Raw genomic sequence first — 24,153 nt, 5'->3', positions numbered from 1 at the left:
GAATCAGAAACGCAATTTAATTAGAACGCAGAATAAACTAAAGGTCGCACAGGTTAAAATAAATTTGCTTGAAAAAAGGCGTTAAAGATGCTAAATTAAAGACAACGGTCACACAGTCAAAACAGTTCGCGTCCCTTAGCAAAAATCAAAAAATTGTATTTGATACAATCTTAAAAGAAATGCCAACTGAAAAGTAAGACAGGAATGAGATACAGTTCTGAGTTTATACTGGATTCTCTTCTATTAAAAATTAAGTCCCCCAAGGGGTATAGACACTGTTTGCATCACGATTTGCTACCTTTGCCTTCTGAAGCTCACTTGAGAAAATTGGTGAAGGGTCTTAAATGTCCTTACGGCGTAAATTCCCATGCCATCGACGCTATAACACATTTTTTTAGTGAAAGGAATGAGAATGAGCGTAGCGGAATGCTGATTTTTGATGAAGTTAAACTTAGGGAAGCAATTCAGTTTAACTCGAATTCCTTAAAAATAGACGGCTTTGTGGATTTGGGAAATCTTACTCCAGACGAAAGCAAGAATCAATTAGCAAATCATGCTCTAGTTTTTATGTTTGTTCCTTTTCTGTATAATTGGATTCAACCCATAGCAGTATATGCTAGCAGGAATGCTACCCCTGGTGACATTCTCACAAAAATACTTATCCAGGTAATCATACATTTGGAAAAAGCAGGGGTGAGAATTATTGGTTTTACATCTGACGGTAGCCAATCTAACAAAAAGTTATGGAAATGCTTAGGAATTTCCGGAAACAGAAACAATCTTAAGTGCTCTATACCCAATCCAGCGGACTCTAGTAGAAAGCTTTGGGCATTTTCAGACGCATATATATTTAAATGCATAAGGAATAACCCATGATAAAGTGCAGGTGTACTATAATGGTGATATTGTTGATTATTCATTTTAGAGAAAAGTGTATGAACATAATTCATTTACTGAATTTTCCGTTAAGAAAGCTTGCTACAAAGTGACCTCTGCTCATTTGGATCTTAATTCATTCTGCAGCTGTTCAGCAGATCTTTGGCTAATGGAATAAAATTTTATCGGAGTATTAATGCAGAGGGGTTAGAAGGCAGTGAAACAACGGAAAATTTCACAAAGGACCAAAACTGCCAGGGTGACGCATTAAATTCATTCACTCCTGTACAGCCACTATATAAAGGATCAGAAGCACATACAACTTTAATAAACTGGAATGCTGTCCCTAGAGATAATCGAAATTCCTTCGCTTCAGAAAAAATGCTAGAGTCCTTAAGAGTGACTTTAGAACGTACTTTAGAAGTGTCCGAATCTTTGTGGAAGAACAATTACAAATACGTTTTGACAGGAAAATTTAATCAAGATCCCCTAGAACGCCATTTTGGTATATTGCGGTCGTTCACTTGTGATGATCATCCCTCCACTGTGGATTTTCTGCACTTACATATGCTGCAATCAATTTACGTACCAGCAAAACTTGGTTTATTTTCGGGCGGAAACTGTGAATACAGGACTGAATCTCCTCTGACGTGTTTTGTTAATCAAATGCGAACTCTGGCAAGAGCAACCGAAAATAAAAATCTTTCGGTGAAGAAGCAAGCTGAAAATAAAATAAAGGAAAAATTTCCATTGTTGAAGATGAAATTCATATACTGGACTGGGAAAATAACATACCGAACTTAAATGAACAAAGTGTTGGTAAAGATTACTTGGTGTATCATTTGGCAGGATACATAGTGCGGTATATTTCAAAAGTGACGGATTGTAAACTGTGTACAACTTTTCTGCACGAGGAACCAACTAATGTACCTGCCTCACTTACGCTAATCCAAGACTATGATTCTGGCGACGGCTGTAAATACCTTACCTATGCATCGAAAAGTGTTTATGATGTGCTGTTACGAGTGGAAGAAGTTGTTGCAGAAAAATTATCATGTGCTAATAGTTTATGGGGTGATATATTTTTTGAGTGTTTGGACAATTTAAATATAATTGCTGTAAAAACTTAGCAATTAGGATGCTGTGAAGATCATGTGCTGCGTACGCTATCTAAAATCGTATTTCACTATCTGAAATGTCGATTTTTCTTCCGCACCAAGGAGATAAGAAAGGAATTAAGTGCCTCGAAGACAGCAAAACCATCTCGGAAATTTTCCAAACTATCCAGCTGCTGAGCTCTTCTCCAAACGTAAGTAACATGCATTTTTGTTTCTTATGTATTTAGTTATGTAAGCAACGCGAGCATCTTCCGCGCCGTCTCAAACGTCACCACTGCCATCTAGGCGGTGGACCACGGCAACTCAGGCAGTGCCCACACTATTCCTTCTATACGCTCTGGTAATTCTTTCTTATAAAAACCCTTCACTTTCTCACGTGCTTTAAATTTTTTTGTCGAAGCCTTGGAGTTGAAGATTGAGATCGTTAAATTTGTTGAATATATCGGTCAAGTAAGCCAGTTGGCAAAGCCACTGTTCATTCTCAAAATACGTCACCAGATCGGATTTTAATTTTGAAAGCAAACATTTTATCTCATTTTTCAGTTCAAAAGGCGAGTCAATACGCGTTCTCGCGATAACCACCGCACCTCGGTGTGCATAAGCAGTTGAGTGTGTGCGGATCCCATCTCTTCGCACATTTTTTTGAAAATACGGGAGTTCAGTGCACGCGACTTGATTAAGTTGACTACTTTTACAGCAATGTTCAGCGTCTCGTCTAACAGGAGTTATTTTTTTCGAGACCAAATTTTTTCTGTGTATAATGCAATGTTCCCAAATTATTTGAGGCTTCATTTGGTGAATACGAGCAACAAGACCAGTTTTCTGACCTGTCAGTGAAGCAGCACCATCTGTGGACAAACTTACACACCAGTCCCACGACAAATTTAATTCTAATGTTATGAAATTATCAAGAATTTTAAAAATATCCTCTCCCTTCGTATGTTCTGGTAATTGTTTACATCCCAGAATTTCATCACTAATAGCACATTTCTTAACGTCAAAATACCGAACATATATAAGTAGCTCGGCATCATTGGAGACACGCACCGATTCATGGATTTGAATCGCAAATCTTTTGTCCATTTTAATGCTTTCTACTATTTGCTCAACACCTTCTGCCATGTCATGAATTCTACGCCCTACACTTGTGTCAGAATTCGGAATTGTTTCTATTACGTTGGCGAAATTTTTGTGTAACATTTTGACTGCTATAATCAAAGCGCCAGGAATGATAAGAGATTCAACCGCGGTGTAGGGTGATTTATTTTTGGCAACTAACAACGCTAACCCATACGATGTTTGCAGCGCCACCTTTGTCGATTGTGTAAAAGTCTGTATTGCATTTGAACTTTTACCTAAATTTTCCGCTTTGCGCCTGAAAAATTCAACTGGCTTGTCTTTATACTCGTTATGATTGGTTACCAAGTGTCTGTGAAGAAGGGATGGTTACATACAGTTATTCGATAAAGTTTGATTACAAATAACGCAGAGGGGAAGAGGTGGATCACACGTATTCGATACAAATCCATATGTAATGAAAGATTCATTGTAATACCTGTATTTCACATTTTTCGAGATTTTCGACTTGCTCGTAGATGGTTCAACACTATTTTCACTGATATCCGGTGGAGGAGGAACCGATTCTGCAGCACCTTTCACTGTCGGTGGTTCAACACTAAAGTCACTTTTACTTATCTCACTGATTTTGCGTTTTCCTCTTATATTGAATTTATCCATGATGCAACAGAAGCTAAAATCACCACACTAATAACGAGAAACTAAACGTAACTATAAAGATGGACAGACGAGAAGAAACTGCACCTTCACACAACAGTCACGAAGTAACACTGAACTCCCCTTTCTCTCCCCTCTTCCCTCCCTCTCTTGCTTTCTCCAGTCCGTAACATACATTCACAAACAATCCCATTATTGTCAGCGTTTGAAACAAACAATTCAAATACCATTCGGAGCACGATTAACAATGAGCGCAGCTGCTAGATTTCATTGTTGCAAAGAGTAAACAAAAGCGATTCTTGGAAATAGAGGATAATACAAGTTCTGCGTATAATAATAAATCAGAGTTAGAATCCTTTAGTCTGGTGGTCGGTGGGGGGAGTAACATGAAATCCTTAATGGATCCCTTTCTATATTTACTTTGAGGACAATGTTGACAAAGAAATGTCTATTTTCTTTGCTTCCCTTTATTACATTTTCAAGTTATCTCTGTCAGAAACAGTTTTCATTATTTATAATTATTTTAAATTGTGCGTACCCCCTAAAAAGTCTTCGCGTACCCCCAGGGGTACGAGTACCCAATGTTCAATACCACTGACTAGTGTATTGAACGTTATTTTTCCTAGCAAAAGCAATATGTTATCAAGTTGTTAAAAATATCCATTATATGTTTTGAGCAGCATATTAGCATTTCACGGAGCATTCCGTACGTTTCACATGTGGCGAATCATCGAATATAATAAATATCCCATGTAGATGTCATCAATATTCTTCATTATCATGTGCAAAATAAATTAGCGACGTCGAAGAGCTATAGGCTTAAAACATGTTTACGCAAAAAGCAAATTCCACGCTGACGCTGAGAAAAGTTGTGTGCATGAGGCACCACACGCTAAGCTTTTACTTGTATTAAGTGCAAGGATTAAACTACAACACTCAAACAAGAATTCTGGAAACAATACAAACTCAAACAACCTCTAAGAGCATAAAATTGCTTGACCTAACAAAAACTGTAGAACACAAAATCACTAATTCCTTCACTGTAACACCGCAAGAGAAAAAAAGGAAACGTAACACCTTCTAATTTCTAAACCATGCAAAATCATCCACTTTCTTGCAGGGAATAGATAGTCACCAGCAGTCGGCATTATTTTAGCCTTGTACATACATGGGCTATATGCAAAAAAAAAAAAAATATTTGTACATATGCACATCGTAATTACAATGTACTGTCTGTTGAACAAAATCTTGGCAATTATGTCATAGACTGCTAAAATGAAGACGTTGTAAAGAAATATGTAGGCTACATAAGATTTATTTAAACTATGAATGTAACACTCGTTCATGCTGGTTTATCACATCCACAACCACTTTGTATGTCTTACTTTTAGAACTTTAAGTCCAGTGTGTTAGATCTTCCATCATTTAAATATTTTGTAAATTTCTCGTATCGGACAAACGGATTTCTTCAAATTTACAGGAGAAATTACTTACCGAATGCAGTTTCTCTATACTTGTGGAAGTTCGGGGAAGTGTTTTCTTGCATCGTTGATTGAATTTAGCCGGTAAATCATCTATTTTTCGATATAAATATGTGACTGATGCACGAAAGTTCTTGCATCCATTTACTTCCAGGTGGATGTAGCCTGTGTGTGATGACGTAATCCCGGTCAGTGTTTCCAAACACGTGTTTTTCTAACTGAAGAAGGCGCGTTTCCGCAAATGGTTTGTGGAGCTATGTGTCAATGGTTCGTGGGGCTATGTGTCAATGGTTTGTGGGGCTATGTGTCAATGGTTTGTGGGGCTATGTGCCAATGGTTCGTGAGGCTATGCGTCAATGGTTTCTGGGGCTACGTAGGTATGTTTGGGTGCAGTGGGGTGGAAACACTACATGCCGAGTACGGTAGTGAAACTGTGACTGCCATTTTGCGTGTTACCGAAGGCAAAAAGAAACGAAGAAAACTTACTTGTTGTCTCAAATAGAGCTTGTTTCCGTGAAATAAGCGAAATGCCACCTTCAGCAATGTTTCTCAATGCAGAATACGTAAATACGACATTCAAATTAAATGAACTAGCAAATTTCAGCCGTTTGTCCGATACCAGAAATTTACCAAATATTTAGTTGTTAGATTTAAATGTCATTCCGAAATGCTAGCAAATAGAATAAGGGCAACATATTATTGGAAAGTTCCACACTTGATACTGCGTATGAAATGCAAAGTTGGCATTGTATTTTCTGCTTATTTCAAGTTATTTAACGGCAAATTTATATTTCAATTGTTAATGTATGTTTTCCACTTACATCGTAATGTCAATCTTCTATCCAGATTTGGAAAAAGGAAAATATTTTACACAGATTCCCGTGTTCCTTTAAGAGTCAACATAAATTTTGCTATTCGCGCCCATGCTATGTAGTTGGATGTTTAGGCCGGCGAGATAGCGTTGCCACATTTCAGGATTCCGGCTGTGATTCCGGCCTATATAAAGCAGGCTGTGGTTGAGTTCACAAATACTTTCCGCATTGAGAAACTCAACAACTCAACAAAGATTTATTGGACTTACAGCTTTACAAGTGGCTGTTTATGCCCAGCATACATTATAAGTACATAAGATACATTTTTAATATAAATTTTGCACATAAAGTTCATAAACGCTCTTAAATACAATTTTATATAACTACATTAACACATTCATTAACAGAAATATATTATAATTTTATATCAGCTTTTCTCAAAAAAGCAAGTATAACATATCCAATTCTAACATTGAGAAAATAAAATTTTAAATTAAATATACATTAGTTCAGTTACATTAAGGTTAGTACATTAATACCAATAATTTCATGATTAGCGAGTCCACGTTTACATCATATACGAGTAGCTATGAACATTTTGTCAATTTTAGATTCATAAAATTTCTTCTTTTTCTAAACTTATGACTTGTACATTTTCAATCTATTTTACCTCATGAAAACTTTATTCGTCTACTCAACAAAGCAATAAGATAATATATCATTACACATCCATTTTTTTCAGCCAGGCTATTGATCATCATCGATATCCATTTCAGAATTCCTTAATTTTCTTTCCAGTCTGGAAACATCTCGTTGTAAGACACTTTGGTAAAGATGCTCCCTACAACGTGTCTATACAAGTCACTGAGAGCTTCGGTGGCGGAGGATGCAAAGAGCTCATACAGCAGCAAGAAGTTGTTGTTGATGAAGTTGTTCATGTGCCTGGCTACAAGAATAACAATTTTGGTAAGTAGAAATTCTAGAAGGTGGCCCACAAGCCACACCACAAAATGTATTTTTGTCAGCTCATTGATACATATTTAATTACATAGTTCGTATTCGTAAACATAGTAAATAGAGTTTAACATAGTTTTCTATAATATGCTTGTGATTGCAGCTTTCATCATACCATTTCATTAGGAAATTATATGTATCTGGTCATGTGTGTTAATGGTGGCTTTACTGAGTTTACTTATGTTCATAGCAAAGATGTCAATGGTCTTATTCTTGAATAACAATTGGTTGTAACTTGTGCGCATTCTCCATAATGGAGAACTTCTTGAGAAAAAAATCATTGTTGAATCTTGTTTCTCTAGATAGATTTCGTAATTAAATTGGGAGAGTAGATGCTGAGCATTTACACGCTGTCTAGGGAATCTGTGAAGGAAGGCTGTAGAAAAGGGGAGAAAGCGAGTGTGCGGAGCAAAGAAGTGCACACTGCTGCAAACTGCTGGTAGCTGCGGCCGCGTTTTCCCCTCTACACGCTCACTATTACCTCTCACGCGCTCATTGCTAACTGCACAGAGGACTTGCATTCCTTCAAATGCTCAGAGTTTCTAGAGACAGAGTATTCCTTCCTGATTAATAAATTCAGAAGGAAACTATATCTTTTAATGTTCTTCTATGTCACACCTTTGTGAATATAAAGGGTGTCTCAGAAATATTTTCGTTTTTAAAACTATTAAAATAAATACTTATTTTTTTGTATAAAGATACATTTATTACCAAAACAAAGCTTAAACATTAAATTTTTATTTGTGGAAAAAAGTATTGGACAAATGGTGACCGTTCATGTTTTCACATTCAATTATTCTTGAACTAAGTATTTGATCCCTCGCCGAAGCATTGCACGAGGAATAGCATTGATTTCATCTGTAATTCTTTGCTTCAATTCTTCCAAATTTTGTGGCATTGGGGTGTATACGTTACTCTTAAGGTAACCCCATAAGAAAAAATCTGCTGGTGTCAAATCGGGACTTCTCGGTAGCCAGTTAATGTCCCTTCTGCGACTGATAACCCTTTCTGGGAATAACTGATGAAGAACATTCAGTGATTCATTGGTGATGGGAGAAGTGCTGGAAAAAACGTGTTTCTGTTGTAGCTATCATGGTTCTGTATTGCAGGAGTTAAAAAAAGTTCTAATCATTTGGCACTAGCGCTCTGAAGTTACAGATTGGTGAGGATCCTCACTAACAGACAGGCGCACACGGTCAACGTTTCTGTTCGATATTGATGACCTTGGACGTCCCGGCGGTTTACTCGTCGTAGTGCTTCCAGTGTTTTCAAACTTTCCCACCCAATATTTAATTAAATTTGCACTGTGACGTCTCTCATTAATGCCAGGTTATAATGATGCCGGTACAAACGACGACAACAACATAAGAATCATTATATTTACAAAACGCACGAACACAAAAAGCACGTTGCTGCCCCGTAAAGCGCTGCATGGCAACTAAATATTAACAAGTTTGAGATCTATCTAATTTCTCCGTAATGTGCGGATTGCCCCAGAGGGAGGATTCAAAAACGAAAATCTTTCTGAGACACCCCTTATTAGATTCTCAGTGTTCAAATGAGGGGGAAACTTTCTGAACTTTGTATTATAGAAATCAATAAAATTTTGATTGTACTTACACTGTTGTTTGCTGTATAGGGTTCCATATAACAGACGCATGTTTAAATTTTCATTCTACATACAAGTATCAAAAATATTTTAGTGCCTCGATGCTCTGAAATCCCTTCCTTGTCTAACACACGCAGAGCTTAAACTTACATAAATAAAAATTCTTGTAGAATTACCTAATAAATTATTGCCATCGAATAAGTTCTCGAAGTTCACACGTCCACCCTTAGGAATACCGTTAATGAAAAAATCTTCCATCTTCAAGTAAGTGTTTCCATCCACATTCTCCGGTTTTCCACGGAAACGAACGATAATAGTATTGTTATCTGCAAAATAATAAACAGAATATGATATAAATATTTAGATTCTTAGAAGAACGTTTGCAACATTGTACTTTTATATATTTACTGTTGACGATATTCTGCTCCTGAAAGAATGAAAATTTTCAATAAAATAGTGCAGAAATGTCAGGAAATAGTATCATCATGTAAACTTTTACGAGATAACAAAAATTATCTAAATATTATAATTATTTGTAAACAATACATTTATACAAATTGGCTACACATAAATTAATTTACTTTTCTTTGCAATTCAGTTTGTCTATAACTATCCTTTTAAAAAGTCATATGTAAGGTACTGATTAACAGTTAATGATTTCATGTTGAAATTAAGCAAAGAGCGTAGCACACGCTAAAAGAAGACCCATGTTCTATTCTCTGCGAGAGTTAATTCTAATGGTTTGAAACCCTGTTGTTTGTTTAAATCCATGTTATGTTAATATGTACCAATCGGGACTGGGCCTACAGTATAAACAGGGATTCGTATCGCCACGAGCATCCAGAAGGGACCGAACCAGAGGTCTCTTGGTTGCAAGGCAACAACATTACCACTACACCATCTGGACCTACAGATTGAAGTGGGAATTACTGTGCAATGTGAGGCCCCCGTGGCGGAGTGGTTAGCACATCGCGCTACGACGCAAATGGTCCCGGGTTCGAATCCCGGCCTGGGTATGGATATTTGTGAGTGTCCATTCATCAATTTCATCATATCATCACCTATCTCCATCTTAGCAAATTAGCTACAAGTGGCGCAAAAGCGAAGCAAAATAATGCAAATCAATCAATCAATCAATCAGTACAGTGTAATGTGCCTCCACTGAGATCAAGTCAGACCCGGGATCTCTTGGTTACAGGGCGACTGCTTAATTACCACTACGTTATATATCAGGCCCATCAAAGCGCTTACAACGACGCCATAGGAGTCTCAATTATTTAGCTCTGATTTCCTGCAACTTTAGAGTAATCGCGACGATGAGGATGAGTGATGATTATATTAAATTGATGAGGGAATACTCAAAAATAACTAAAGAGGAAAAACTCCGAAGAATCCATTTTCACCCGCATACTTTTGCAGGAATACCTTTGTCCTGGTGCCTAAAATAAACCTTTGATTTGTGGTGATTCATCCGTTTCTCTTTGTGCATTATTTATTTCATACAAGTTATGGTACAAATTCATATTGGTATGTAAGAATTGATTTAGGTTTGCATGTCTAGTGCTAGTTCTGGGACAGAGAAGAGACATTTATACTGACGTCATAAGTTGGTTATTTTGCAGATTTCCGTGTTGTAGTGGTTAGCGCAACTGCTGCAGCACAAGGGGTCCCGGGTTTGAATCCTCTGCTGGGTGTTCTTCATCAATTCCATCATACCATCACTCATCTTTATCGTCGCGATTAACCGAAAGTGGCAGAAGAGCGAAGTAAAATAAGCCAGTCAATGAATGAAGGTCCAGTCCAGATTAGCCTATTTGTGTATAAAGTGGTAAAAAAAAGGTAAAGTGTTCCCCTGTGCATAGCACCACGCCATGAAGGCGTATAGGGGGTGTGGGGGTAACGCCCCACACTTTCTTGATCCGGTCATGAGTAGGGGTGATGTGATCAGCATCACGCCCCTGACCGCCTTTACCCCCCAGGGTTTCCCCCAGGTACCCATGTTATTCGACGCTGGGTGGGCGCCGGGGTCGCGTCCATCGTTAGAAAAGTTCCCGGATTTGAACCGGCCGGGGATCGAACCCGGGACCTTGAGTGGACTTAAAGAAAAAAAACCTCAAAATCAGATTTTATTTGAATATTGCTCACAAAGAACACCCATGCCGAAACCGGGATTCGAACACGGCTATTCGAGTGGAGAAATCGAAAACCAACCTCTTAACGCGCTCGCCACCGAATTGTTGCTTTAAGTACACTTTATGCACAGATAGGCTAATCGGGATAGGACCTACAGTTTAAAATGGGATCTGAACCAGGAAATGCCTCCACCGGGTGTGAAACCCGCGATCTCTTGATTACAAGGGGACGAACTTACCACTACGCCATCGGGGTGACCTCCGATCGCCCACCGAACCAGCGGATATGGTATCTGCAGATAAAATAAGACGATAAAGAATATTGTAAATATATTAATAGAGATAGAGAAATAGCACTTACCAGTAGTAATGTTACAGCCTCCACTGCCGGCGATTGGAAGAAGCAAAATGTTGCCGTTCACACGATAGTTGCCATCCAACATCAGTTCATCCAATGTAAAATTAGCTTCGAACATGAAGCGTTCTGGTTGTATTCTGGAAATAATTACAATTGGAAGTGAACAAGGGTCATTTTACATCCTCTAAGAACAATGGAGACTTCTTTAATGTGTAATGAAGCCTGTTAAATATCTAATTGCACGCTGAAATACCTACCTGCAGATGTAGGGTAGCAACTCCAGTGCACTTGCGGATGCCACAGAGCTCTCCCGCCGTACAATGCACCTGAAGGCCAGTAAGCAGCAGAATAGGACTGAGGGAACCACTTGCGTTTGCGTTAGAAGGTAAAACAAACTGTTTTCACGGAACCACCTCCAGTTTCTTCTGCCGTGATTACAATGCCTCATTGCATTGTTCCTTTTAGGAACATTGTACTTTCCCTTATCAAAATCGAATCATACCTTCCTCAATTACTATGGACGCCGTTGATGTAGTAATTTGCTAGGACAAAAGAGCCATCATTTCTATTGGGTGTACAATTCTATCACCCTAATTTAATTCATCTTTTATACTTTACTGTTCCGATTGTTAAAATTGCAACTTTCCCCGCCATGTTTGAGCATTCCAATACCAACCTAAAAAGGTAAAATCCCCCACTAGCAGACCACGTAACATAAAAATCAGTAGTGAAGCGGCTTTCGTTCGAGAAGAAGCACATCAGGCGTTGCATATCAACTGAAGAAGAATGCCGCTGGGGCGACGAAAATGATTTGTTCGGCCTTGGGTGGAGATGCCATATCATACAGCACCTGCAAGAAGTAATTTCAGCGATTCCGAGAGGAGAATGTCAATCTTGAAGATGAAAAGCGTCCTCGACAGCCGAAGAAAGTGGAGGATGAGGAATTGGAGCAACTGTTGAACGAAAATTCAAAAATGAATGTCAGCTGATTAGTGTGATTAACGTTATTGAGAGAATAAAGACACGGGGAGGGGGGGGGGGTAGGTATGTGATATTGCTGCACGGTAACGTCAGGCCACATACGGCAAGGCGAACTAAGCAGTTCCGTTAGGAAGTTCTGTCTCATGCGGCTTATTATCCTGACCTGGTCCCATCAGACGACTATCTCTTCGGATCGTTGCAGCACGCTACCTAATGGATTCCCACTTCAGAAACCTTTCAACAGGTGGAAAATGACATTGCTGAGATTATAAACACTAAACCGCCGTCGTTATATCACAAAGCGATTCGTCAGCTGCCCAAAAGATGACATCTCTATATAAGGTGATCCAGAAAGGACGCCCGATTGCGATTGGCTACTGCAAAGCCAACATTGGTCGGCGCGCACTGGCGGCAGTGAAGGGTGTGTACGAATAGAGGGAGAATCAGTTGCGACGGAGAAGTGGAATGTTCAAGACCGTGTTCGCGCGGTGGTGTGGTTTATTGAAAGCAAGTCCATTGTAGCAACCCAACGAGCTTTCCGCCAACAATGCAGAGACGCACCGGACAGCCACACCATTCGGCGCGGGGTAGCTAAGTGTCGTGAGGAGGGTTCAGTACGAAACAGCACGTCTCCTGGCCGACCCCGAGCCGTAAGGACACAGGAAAACATCGACCGTGTACGGGCCGACATCCAGACAGGTCCACGAGGATCAGTGCGCAGCAGATCGCAAGCACTGCATGTGACGTATGGCAGTTTGCATCTCATTTTACACTTGGATTTGCATACGCGAGCATATAAGGTACAAGTAGTGCAAGCAATGACCCCAGCCGACAAAGTGGCACGTGTTCAGTTTTGTGACACGTTCCTCCACATGTGGGCACAAGATCCACGCATTGTCGACAACCTCCTGATGTCTGACGAGGCGCACTTTTTGCTGCTCGGGTCGGTCTACAAACAACATTGCCGTTTCTGGAGTACAGAAGACCCGCGGCGATTGCATCAGCGTGAGTTGCACAGTCCAAAGTTAACTGTGTGGTGTGGGATCAGTACATCAGGAATCATTGGACCATACATCGTTCGAGATGCCACTGGTGCAACGTGTACTGTCAATTCAGAGCTCTATGTGACCATGCTCCAAGCCTTTCTCATGCCGGCGCTCCAATGCCTTCCTCAGGTCACATGGATCCAACAGGACGGTGCAACGGCACACACAGTCCTTGTTTCCATGACCAAATTGCGTGACCTCTTTCCGGGCCGCCTCATCTCCCGACGTGGGGACGTGGCTTGGCCGGCACGTTCGCCGGATCTGACGGCAGCCGATTTTTTCATGTGGGGATACTTGAAGTTCCGGGTCTACGAAACCCGTCCAGCAGGAACTGAAGGTTAACATCTGCCATGAAAGCCGGTATTCCTGTTGCCATGCTGGATGATACATTGTGGCGTAGCTTCGTGGCTCGGCTGCATGAGTGCTCCGACAACGGTGGTGCCCATCTGAGTGATGTGATATCCAACACCTGATTGACATATCTAGCGTCAAACTCCCATGTCTGCGTCACACCTCTGTCTTTGTAGCTTGCAATTATTTGCATAAATAAAGTGATGATCACCAATTAATATCGGGCGGCCTTTCTGGATCACCCTATATACAAGGTGTTTCGTAAGTTCGTTTACAATGCTTGGGAGGTGATTGTACGAGTGAAAATAAGGTGGAAAGTTCATGTAACGTAATTCAGGAAACGGCTTTGTTGCCGAGTTATTGACGTTTGAAAACGTTGGAAAATGATTTTCCGAAGTGAATAATGGTAAAACGGGTGGAGAGATGTCGTCGGTGTTGGGCGGTCCACTAAGAAATTGGGTACTCTCTTGTCAAAAAATCACGCGGCAATGTTGTGCAATGTCGGCGCAAGTGATTCCCCATAGGACGCGAACGAAGATGTTGACGGGAGTGGGGTGGATGTGCGTTCTGCGTGAGCTGGTATCGACGAAAATTGGCATGTGTTGAATGGCACCAAAAAACAAAGAAAATTTTCTGAGCGAAGGGCACCATGACGAAAAAACGAAAAAACTGAACTGTCATAGGTTGCATACCCTGAAGGACATACAGTATGCTTAATGGAGATGTGAAGGGAACCTCATCACAGACGGTTTTCAAAGTGTCCACCATGTACTTCCAAGCAGAGGCGACAACGGTGAATCAAGGATTGTCTAGTGCGACCCAACAACCCCGGCGTTTCTGCTATCGATGCTGCAGCTACATTGATATGGGCAACGAGGTCCTCGGCTGACACGACAGGTGTTTCGTAAACGAGGTGTTTCATCTCTCCCCAGAGGAAGAAATCCAGGGGCGTAATATTAGGCTATCGAGGTGGCCATGGCACAGGCCCTCCCCTGCCAATGCACTGGTTGTGGAATACGGTATTGAGGAAATGGCGCACATTCCGATCGAAATGTGGGGGTGCACCGTCATGTAGAGACCACAGTCTTTGTCTCAGTGCCAAGGGCACGTCCTCTAATAGTTCAGGCAGAACCTCACTGAGAAATGCTTGATAAGTGGATCCACATAGGCGAACAGGGAGAATGTACGGTCCAATCAAATGGTCATGCAGTATCCCGCACCACACATTCACTGGAAATCTGTGCTGATGATGTGCCACTAGCAGTGCATGTGGATTTTCATGTTCCCACACATGACTGTTTTTACTATTGAACACACCAGTTTTCGTGAAGATAGCCTCATCAGTCCATAGTACCGTATTCTGAAAATTGGGGATAGTTTCAATTTGATGAACAAAGTCCTCAGGTGGACAAAGTCCCAAGGTAAAAGGTCTTGCACTTTCTTCAATTTGTACGGGTGCATCCCCTCTTCTGCCAGAACTCGCCACACATTCACATGGGAGATGTTTCGTTCGTGAGCTAGTGCGCGCGTAGTTGTGCCTGGATGATCCATCACTGCAGTTAGCACATCTTCCACAAACCGTCGTGTTCGCACACTTCGCGGTCGTCCAACTTCTCGACGAGGTGGCAACATTTATCCTGTTTCCCGAAGTCGAGTGTCTACAGTTTGAAATAAGGTGTGCGATGGTAACAACATATTTGGAAAACGTGCCCCATACAGACGCCTTGCAGCACGGCTATTACCTCCAGTCTCCCCATAAATCAGATGCATGTCCTCCAGCTCTTGGGACGTGCATGCAGCCATTCCTTACACCGGGTTACAAGTGTTTACGGCCGTTAACACTAGTACACTTAACAGAACACGATGGGCTGTGGCTAAGAATTAACACGTAACACTGATAGGTGAAATGTTTGCCCAACACTACTGTCCAAGAACCTCACGTCTTTCCATTCAACCGTGAAAGTTTAAGAACCTGCTGCTGGCACAACACCTGAAGCACGAATGGCACAGACACGTGCGCTCCTTCATGAGGAAACCTACACTGTTGGCACCCCTAGCGGGAAATGTGGTACTAAACGTCAGATCACACGGACACCCATCTGCCCTTCAGGGTATGCAACCTATGACAGTTCATTTTTTCGTTTTTACGTCATGGTGCCCTTCGCTCAGGAAATTTTCTTTGTTTTTTGGTGCTATTCAACACATGCCAATTTTCGTCGATACCAGCTCACGCAGAACGCACATCCACCCCACTCCCGTCAACATCTTCGTTCGCGTCCTATGGGGAATCCCTTGCGCCGACATTGCACAACATTGCCGCGTGATTTTTTGACAAGAGAGTACCCAATTTCTTAGTGGACCGCCCAACACCGACGACTTTTCTCCACCCGTTATGCCATTATTCACTTCGGAAAATCATTTTTCCACGTTTTCAAACGTCAATAACTCGATAACAAAGCCGTTTCCGGAATTTCGTTACATGAACTTTCCACCTTATTTTCACTCGTACAATCACCTCCCAAGCATTGTAAACGAACTTACGAAACACCCTGTATAGAAATGGATGTATGTGTGTATATGTGTGTGTGTGTTTTTTCCGACATAACTCTCGAACGCCTGGAGCGAATTCAACTAACCTTTGTACACATATACGTAACTTGCAATATGCAAAGAAATACTGTAAGGATAACACACCCCTTGAACCCTTGGTGGTGGGGAAAGGGTGACATGTAAAAATATTCAAAAACGACCGAAGATAGTGTGGAATCCATAGTTTTCGGGGTCTCTAAGATGAATAGTGACACTCCCAATGCCGTTCAACTCCAAGACACCCCTGGCTCCACTAGGGGTGGGGGTGAGAATGGGGTGACATATAAAAATAATCGAAAAGACCGATATTAATGTGAAATCCATAGTTTTCGGGGTCGCTAAGATGAATAGTGACACTCCCAATGCCGTTCAACTCCAAGTTCATTTTACACTATAGTTAGAATTAATTATTTTCCTGTCTAATAGAAGATTGGTATAAATAAATACCCGGGCAACGCCGGGCAATCAGCTAGTAAGTAAATATATTCCAATGGAGATTAAAACGTAAGACTACGCTTTACGAATAAACATTTACTTTCTTTAAAGAAAGGTGAGAATTTATTTGTACCTAATGCCATATATAAGCAGATATTACCAGATGAGGTGGTACAAACCTGAGTGACGTTAACTGAGCATTTCGGAATCCATGGATCTTGAGATTCTCAAATGTGAAAGTCACACCAACGGCCCTCGTTCCGTCACGGATCTGCATCTTTCTGATATCTTGAGGATCAAGCGGTGACAGACCAATTGACGCCATTACTGCAATTACGATAGGAAAGAAGATTGCAATAACAATTTCTGCTAGTTTGGACTGGTCACCAACACACTTATTAGATCAACATGCTTTTGATAGAAAATTGACTATCATGCAAGAAACTATGGATCCCACCACCGCAAGACAAAAAATGTTCACCTGAAGACGACAGAAGACAGGCCCGTACCCAAGGTGGGGGGGTGCATAAATATTTTTATGCGAACCTATAAAACATACAAAAATAACACGGACGATTGTTCAGATTTTGCAGGAATTTCGCTGTTCTTCTTGCATAAATGAATGGGTTATTTCTGGGGAGTCCAGAAGTCTATAGTCTACTATATTTAGTAATTTAGTTTTATAACCATTTATGCAAAGATACCAAAAGTTCCAATTTGGTTGGGACAGTTCACTATTTTTAATCCCTGTCCTAACTTTTTCCGAACTGCAGTCTTGATGAGAATTTTTTTTTTTTTGGTTAATTCACATTCAGACATGTTCTTCATTATATAATTCATTCCTAATACGTATCTTTTAACTTATAAATATATTATTTTGTAAACATAGACTATATTATAAAGCAAATCAAATCATGACTTTTCAGTTGTGCTGGTATGAGACAATTAAAGGATTTTTGAAAACATTTTTTATTTGGGAATACTGTATTATTCGAATACTTTTGAGAATGGAATGTAAGAAATAAACACCAAGCGGTATACCGTGTGACAGCCTTTCTCTGTAAACGATTTATTGTTGAGTGTCGGGCCAGGGAGAAAGGTGAGGGGGGGGGGGCTATTGCAGAGGTCGAATTTTTCCCCGTTACATTGAACCATAATATTGATATGAAAAACTAAATATGCTGACCAAGGCAGTAATTTATTTTATTAGAAACATAAACTAAACGTAACGTTTCAACCTTCTAGTAAGGTCTTCTTCAGACTCTGTATCAAGTACAAATGTAACAAGATACAAAAACAGGGCATTATATGTACACAAACATTACTCCCTCCAGACTATTAGAAAGTAGTACTGGAACTTTCTAGCAAGTGGCTCTCCCTTGTCAACTGTACTTTCACCTAAAAGGCTAAATAAATTTACTTCCATATAGAATGTGGTTGGACTTTTTATCTCATGCTCTTTTTCCTTCATTTTGCTTCCTTCTCCTCTCCTCTTTCTCTCTTGTCCTTTCCACTCTTTCTAACACCTTCTTCCATTCTTTGTTTAACTTCAGTCCCCCATTCCTGTTAATTGTGTCTTCTTCACCTTTCTTCTCTATTTCCTTGGCCTCCTTCCATTTTCTCACTAGCATTCTCTTCTCCCTTACTATCTGCTTAGGGAGAACAGAAGAGAATGCAACAACTGTCTAATAGTCTGGAGGGAGTAATGTTTGTGTATATATAATGCCCTGTTTCTGTATCTTGTTACATTTTTACTTGATACAGAGTCTGAAGAAGACCTTGCTAGAAGGTTGAAACGTTACGTTTAGTTTATGTTTTTAATAAAATAAATTACTGCCTTGGTCAGCATGTTGAGTTTTTCATATCATGGAAACAAGGCTTAATGGTGTCATAATATTGATACACTAAATTGTACGTCCAGCTGCGATACCACCATAGCGTTAGTTGCCACAGTAAGGGTACGAATTCCCATGGATGCCGAATGTGCGAAGGAGATTATCACCCTAGGCGCTGAGACAAACAGACCAATGTATGTATAAGGAAACTGAAATCGTATCATCCTTAAGCATTCCTGTGTAGTTCAGTCATTCTACAGCAGAAAAGTTAAGAATGTTTCAACTAAGGTATGAGGTATTGTGCATTGTCGGGGAATGACCGAATGCTTGGAGCAGAGAGAGAGGTTAAGGGTTGGTGTTTTTTGGGAGAAAAAATCAGTTGTTGCTTGGAGATTGAGAGGGAGAAAGGGTTGGGAAGTGAAAAGTTGGGAGTGAGTCTTTAATTTAAAGTCCAGGAGGAACACTCAGTTTTAGGCTCTCACGACTTTGAGAACAGGGAGAGGTCATTTGGAGTTAAGTTATTGACAACCAGTTAAATAGACTTTCTGTGTGAGAGAGATTAAGGACTAGCTATTCAGAGGAGGCCTACGTCACGAGACAGGCAAACCCTTTTATTGAAAATGATAGTGCCGGTTCAGTCGTGTAGGTATTTAAACCAATCTGTGTGTGCCACGTTTTATTTCAGTGTTTCTTTAGATGATGTTAGTTGTATATCCTTCGCATGCTCTACGGAAGACTAAGCTACTTGTTGGGAAGTAACGTATCCTATGGTTCGATTCCGGTACCATTATGATATGTTGACACACCGTGATTTATTATTATTCATGGTGGTATACTGCACTCAAGAGTGTTGTTTTACGAAATCAACTATCCCTGGAGCACAGAAATTAGACCGACCTGTTATTTCTCCTTCATTTCTCACCTCCTTTCGTCGGTTACCGTATAAAACAACACTTACATGTTATTATAATAGGAAACTAATGTCTTCTTAAAGTATCTCATTTTTCGTCCCTCCACCCAGTTACGTAAAATATTGGTAACAGTATTAGTATATCAGATCATTAATTTTCAATCGAATTTGCAGATGTGAACAATGGCACAGACTGCTTGAATGAAGATGATATGAGATGCACAACCGACTGTCCTTTTATTTGCCACATTTCCTGGATGCTAATTTTTCTTTTCAGTAGAGACTAAATATTTCTTCAATATCTAAGTATGCCGCAGTTACGGATTAAGCTGGGTGCTATTGATGCTGCAGCAATTAGGCCCATTCCTGAAATAGGCCCAGTTGTAAACAGACGAGAATTTTCCGAAAGCTGAACAGTTTTCTTTTGCTATATTAACCTGAAAATAAATCTTAGAATGAAATTTTGGAGCCCCAACGCCTTGACACGACGTTACTTATTATACAGTTATTCTTTGCGCTCTGACGTAACTATAACGTCGTTGTGTTTATTGTTCAACGAAGATTCCAAGTAAATGCTATCAATTTTACGTTAAACAGTCTACTTAGTAATTTAGCTGCGTTTTTTGCAATACCTTGGCAATTGTTGCCACTTTATTATTGTTCATTAAGTGCGACGTAGTAAATTTTTCACCTTGAAAGTTAATTGTACAGAAAAAATCGACGGTATGTCATTGTTATGTTTTGACGTGACAGAATCAGGCCCAATTTCGTCTTACTCCAGCCGGAGGTGGGTGTGTAGGGGGTGCCAAAACCTATTCTCGTCCTGGGCTCTGAAATCTCTAGCTAAAGATCTTATAAGGAAATATACTGCTGGACAAAAAAAACCGGACACTTGCATTTTTTGTGATAACGCATAAATTCTGATTCGAAGGCTAAGTAAATGTTGCAGAAATTATTGGAAATAAGAAATCCTGAATATATTCAACAGAAAGCAAATTAAAATTTATTGTTAATAAGTTAAATTAGAACATAAACGAAAGTTACAGAAAACTACCAAAAAAAATTTTAGCAATATTTTTTTTTTAATATTGTTAACTGGTACTGGTGGGGTCTAATAGCGGGTGTTACCTCCCCTGCCATCAATTACAGCTTGTAACCGCCGTGGCATACTTCGAATCAGGTTGGCAATCACTTCTTGGTCCAATTGCTCCCATTCTTCTTGAATAGCACGTCTTAGCTCTTCAATTGTTTCTGGAACTATTGCGCGGTTTCTGATATGTCGTTTCAGTTGATCCCAGACGTGCTCTATCGGATTTAGGTCCGGACTTTGTGGTGGCCATTCTAATCGCGTAATCGCAACTTCGTCCAAGTACTCCGTGACAATATTCGCAACGTGAGGACGCACATTGTCATGCATAAAAACAAAGTCCGGGCCTATGAATGGTGCATATGGTACTACATGATCTGCCACACATTCTGTAATATACCTGCAAGCTGCCATTGCCTCATTATCTACAAGAACCAACTCTGTACGTCCTTGTAAAGAGATACCTCCCCAGACCATGACACCACCACCTCCAAAGGGTGTTATTTCAACGAAACAACATTGTGCATAACGCTCATTAGGTCTTCTATACACATGTTCAAGCCCGTCTGATGAACGTAGGTTGAATTCTGACTCATCAGAGAATAAAACCTTTTCCCACTGCTCCACATTCCAACGTAAGTGTTTTGTAGAAAATTCCAGTCTTCGCTTCCGGTGACGTGCTAACAACCTGGGACCTGCAGCCGGCCTCCGAGATGATAAACCACTTTCATTCAGTCTTCTACGAACTGTTCGTGAAGAAACCACAGTTCTATGAACATTTCTCAAATGCTGTGCCACAATATTTGAAGTCGTACGACGGTCTCTTAAGACTATGATACGCATTAAACGATCTTCCCGTGCTGTTGTGCATCGTTTCTGACCAGAACCCGGTCTTCTACCATAGGAACCGGTTGCGTCATACCGTCTGAGACCTTCATGGATAGTACTTCGTGCTATATTTAGCACCCTAGCAATATAGTGTACACTACGACCATCATCGCGAAGAGTTACTGCTTTTACACTACCTCTTCACGTCTCATTTTCAAGCTAGCAGCAAACTTACAATACACTTGCAAGAAAAATACCAGCAATGACAATGTCAATATTATCTGTTACTATGGTTACTATGAACCAAAATTCATGCCTCTCTAGACATTAAACAAAATAACATCAACAGGAATTGAAAATCAATAAATTAAAACAAAATTGCATGAAATTAATTTTGAGCCTACTAAGTGTTCCAAATAAGTAAATACGAGTAAATAAATAAATAAATAGATAAATAATAAACGGAAAACTGTGGAAAATGTTCAATAATGAATGTTCAATTGTTCAATACTTAACTGAGAGCGTAATTCATAAGTAATTGCAATTCAGATGTCAAATATTAAGGTGTCCGGGTTTTTTTGTCCAGCAGTATATTTATTTCGAGAGATCATTAACGGATTTACACCATTATAGAAACATGACACAAGAAAAGTATGAAATGCTACTGATCATTATTAATAGAAAGCAATAATTAAATAAAATATAACACCTACTAAGAACATTTCACCTATCTTCTAATTCCTTGACATTTTAAACCAGTTGTTACAGGAATTCATTTGCTAGTTTATAAATGTAGCAAATTAATTAATTTATATGTATGTTTAATTTAAACTGCCGAGCGGGGTTTCGAAAGTAACCTCTCTCTGGCCGCCGAATTTGCGCGTGATTTTTAAATTTTACACTTATTTCAGAAAAACGTTATATCTCGGAGAATATTTGAACAATCTACTTCGGGTAACTTTTGTTTTGCAGCTAGAACATCAGGGTATGCAGCCGTGAAGAAATCAAAACGCCAAAAATATGCGGAGTTTTTTCACATATTCTATAATGTAATGCAGCCAGAAACATGAAATGACTTTCATTCCGTTGAGAAAGGACCATTCGTTGAAAATAAGGCTAAAGTTTGCCTCCCCTTCCAAAAATAGCGGGGGAAGAGGGGGCAAACTCCCCATTTTTATGATTTTTTTCATTGAAGGTTGGGGGCCACGGCCCACCTAACCCCCCTTATTGACTTCGGCGTTTTCATTCCTGCACGGTTGCATGCTTTGATGTTATAGCGGAAAAACAAAAGTTACCCGAAGTAGATTGGTCAAATAGTCTACGAGTTATAACATTTTATGTCAAATAAGTGTACAAATTTAAAATTCGCGTCAGCTTCCATACGTAACTTTGGAGTCGGGGGGAGGGTGTCCTGGGTGGGTTGGTTTTCTTCCACATGACATTTCAAAGTTTTATCTCAACATCTGTCAGCGTTTACAACCTCACATACAAGTATGAAGGCCCTAAAAGCACATGAATTGTTTAATTAGCACGATGGTCCATGAGTGTGCCATCGGGCAACTCGAGCTATATTGTGGATGGAACACTCATAGACCATTGGGAAAGTAAAGGTTAATTACTTTTTCAATAATTGACATATATTTCATGACAATAATATATTGAAGTGTGACTCGGTGAACAGCTTGGTGATCGTTTGAGTCACAAGGGAATGTAGCAAATTACGCAAAGCGAGATGTTGTTATTTTATAACATAAGTGGCCTACTCTGTCAAGAAGAGGAAAGCAAGAGCGAAGCTCTCTCCACACTTACCGTGACCTGATCGTGATGACGCTCACTCTAATGTCCTGTGTTCGAGGTTGTAACGTTTGTCCCTTTTGCGTGTTTACAAACCTTACATAATTAAAAATTGCAAGTTCAATTTTTAGCCATCGAGGGCGTTTCGCCTCACGATTGCTCTCTGGTGCTGCCCCTGGCGGCATATTTTTGCGGCTTACGCCCGCTCGTAAATTCCGCTGCACCAGGCAGTTCAGTTCGTCCTTCGTTCTCAACCTCGCACGCCCGCTTCGAACGGCTTGCATCCAGTACGGTGCTCGTCATCTTGTCCTCGCCGGCAAGAGAGTACCCGAACCACGACCGGTAGAACTGACGTCTGCCACGCCGACCGCTGAATGGAGAGAAGGCCATGAATTGAGTACAGTGACTCTAATTGAAGGAAGGCATTGCAGCTCTACGTGATGTGAATACTCGTGGGGAGGTATGTACAAACAATCTCTAGACCGTGAAAGTGGGAATAAGATTATTTCCTTACCGTTCGCTGCGAAAGTTTTGGTTACAACGTTCTCACGGCATAACCTTTTGAAATAAGTGAAATTACGAGAAGATCCATGTATTCTTCCCCCATTTATTTGTGCCCATGACTTGCCCACTTGTTTCTTCGATTATTAGCACGGTGAACCTTTTTGTAGCGCCATAAATCAGCGTACGTTTTCGTGCAAGTGTGGACTTAGTATAATTTACGCGAACCAGCCTTTTTTTGATTAAATTGGCGTTTGTGAAAGTTACAAAGAAAGAACGTGGGAGAATCGTTAATGAACCCTTTTGGTAAAGTGCCATTGAGAAAAAAAATAGGAACTTGAACTTTTATAATGGAACTTGTTGTTCCAGGTGGGATTACCCTTGTTTCAAGCAACGTTAAATGCGAGCGCACTCACATCTGAATCAAACAAAATAAAAAGGACTTGGAATATTCGCGATCCCCTGCCTGTTATATCCCAATAGCAATCCTGTCCGCGTAGAGGTAGCACTAATGATGCACTGAGAAATGGGGACACACGCAAAATAAAGTACAGGGAGTAAGTTAAAAATAAAGGTCGTTTTGGCCTTTTTGTTTGATTAAGTAAAGAAGAACGGGACGTTCTTACCCAAACATGCAATGCACACCTTTTGAGAGATTAAAT

At 40.1% G+C, this 24,153-nt stretch overlaps 1 protein-coding gene across 1 annotated transcript in view; it reads right to left on the bottom strand.

Annotated features, from left to right (window-relative positions):
• Positions 1–24,153, bottom strand: part of LOC145994310 (protein takeout-like) — a 376,069-nt gene that overhangs the window by 324,511 nt on the left and 27,405 nt on the right. The window contains exons 4-5 of the mRNA XM_083130413.1: positions 16,716–16,863; positions 11,138–11,271 (exon numbers count right to left, since the gene is read on the bottom strand). Coding sequence (XP_082986539.1) covers positions 11,138–11,271; positions 16,716–16,863 — 282 coding nt within the window. The remainder of the gene's footprint in view (positions 1–11,137; positions 11,272–16,715; positions 16,864–24,153) is intronic.

The sequence above is a fragment of the Lepisma saccharinum genome, chromosome 10 (genome assembly GCF_977018435.1).
Source record: "Lepisma saccharinum chromosome 10, izLepSacc3.1, whole genome shotgun sequence".
Classification (NCBI taxonomy): Eukaryota; Metazoa; Arthropoda; class Insecta; order Zygentoma; family Lepismatidae; genus Lepisma; species Lepisma saccharinum.
The sequence above is the reverse complement of the archived record's forward strand: the minus strand, read 5'-3'. Positions and strand labels throughout refer to the sequence as shown.